Below are 1,644 nucleotides of genomic sequence, written 5' to 3' on the forward strand. Positions count from 1 at the left end.
ATCACACTCAGCTCAATATATAATGTGCTATAAAGACGATAAGAGTAAAAACATTAAATTAATACTAGTTTAATGCTACAATAACAGTAATATAATCCTCAAACACTATCACTAAAAACCTGTGATTAGAGTCTGAATAATCATTCAGAGGTGTTTATCCATGCAGTAAAATTGCCAACATGCTAACACAATTTGATGAGAAGAGTTGTTTCAAACAGTCGGGTTGACAAGATAAAAATAAAAGTACATACCTCACAGTAAATGCACTTGTAGAGTCTTTCTTGTGTGGATCTGTTGGTGTGCTTTCAGGTAATGTGGAGATTTAAAAGTCTTCTCACACAGGTCACATTTATAAGGTCTTTCCTCAGAGTGGGTAAACATGTGATGTTGTAACTGTGTGCCTGTTAAACATAGTTTACCACACTGATCACAGCTGTACACATCATGTCTGGTGTGAATGCGTAGGTGTAAATTTCGGGTCACCATCTGGCTGAAAGTTTTTCCACAAATATCACAGCTGTATGCCTTAATTCCAGAGTGGGTAACTAGATGCCTCCTAAAGCTGCTACTTTGAGTAAAAGCTCTGCCACACTGATCACAGGTGTACGCTTTAACTCCACTGTGGATGAGTTGGTGCGTTTTTAAGCTTCCAGACCGGGTAAAAGACTTTCCACAGTCTCCACAGATAAACGGTCTCTCTCCAGTGTGGATGAGTTGGTGTTTTTTTAAGCTTCCAGACTCTGTAAACGACTTTCCACAGTCTCCACAGCTAAACGGTCTCTCTCCAGTGTGGATGAGTTTGTGTCTTTTTAAGTTTCCAGACTTGGCATAAGACTTTCCACAGTCTCCACAGCTGAACGGTCTCTCTCCAGTGTGGATGAGTTGGTGTGTTTTTAAGCTTCCAGACCAGGTAAAAGACTTTCCACAGTCTCCACAGCTGAACGGTCTCTCTCCAGTGTGGATGAGTTGGTGTGTTTTTAAGCTTCCAGAGTGGGTAAAAGACTTTCCACAGTCTCCACAGCTGAACGGTCTCTCTCCAGTGTGGATGAGTTGGTGTTTTTTTAAGCTTCCAGACTGGGTAAAAGACTTTCCACAGTCTCCACAGCTGAACGGTCTCTCTCCAGTGTGGATGAGTTGGTGGTTTTTTAAGCTTCCAGACTGGGTAAAAGACTTTCCACAGTCTCCACAGCTGAACGGTCTCTCTCCAGTGTGGATGACCTGATGCATTTTTAGGGAAGCTTTTACGGTAAAATCCTTCCCACAATCGTCACAGCTATATTTTTTCTCTCTCTTTCTTCTGTGAGGTTTGTCGGCCTCCTGAGAGCGCCGACTTCTCGCTCCACGCTGGTCCTGCAGTGACAGAGATACAAACAGAGGCAGTGAGTGAAATGCAGTCGTGGAACAAACTGAACCTTCAAACTCCCTCCATTAACCATTTATGGGTGGTCCGAGTGTGTGTGTGTGTGTGTATGTATATACACACACACACGTCAGCCAGCGCATATTGGGAATGGCATAGGCACCGATTGGATTTCTATCGCCCATTTGCTGGGAGTAAGGGCGCCCTTCGTTTGCGAGGAGCGCCTGCTGCTTGTGACACAGGGAGGAGGGGGCGGGGCGGCGGGGGATTTTCTAACCGCAGCA

The 1,644-nt window shown here is 44.5% G+C and overlaps 1 protein-coding gene across 1 annotated transcript; it reads right to left on the minus strand.

Moving 5' to 3' along the window:
- Positions 1–252: 252 nt before the first annotated feature.
- Positions 253–1,338, minus strand: LOC148101598 (uncharacterized). The gene has a single exon (XM_087846541.1). The coding sequence runs from the start codon at positions 1,225–1,227 to the stop codon at positions 253–255; it is 975 nt and encodes a 324-aa protein (XP_087702667.1). The 5' UTR covers positions 1,228–1,338.
- Positions 1,339–1,644: the final 306 nt, after the last annotated feature.

This window comes from Neolamprologus brichardi, chromosome 9, assembly GCF_056152115.1.
Source record: "Neolamprologus brichardi isolate AB-2024 chromosome 9, ASM5615211v1, whole genome shotgun sequence".
Classification (NCBI taxonomy): domain Eukaryota; kingdom Metazoa; phylum Chordata; class Actinopteri; order Cichliformes; family Cichlidae; genus Neolamprologus; species Neolamprologus brichardi.

Bases quoted from the DNA above. Each gene is read 5' to 3' on its own strand.
- LOC148101598 (XM_087846541.1), bottom strand. From the start codon at position 1,227: ATGCATCAGGTCATCCACACTGGAGAGAGACCGTTCAGCTGTGGAGAC.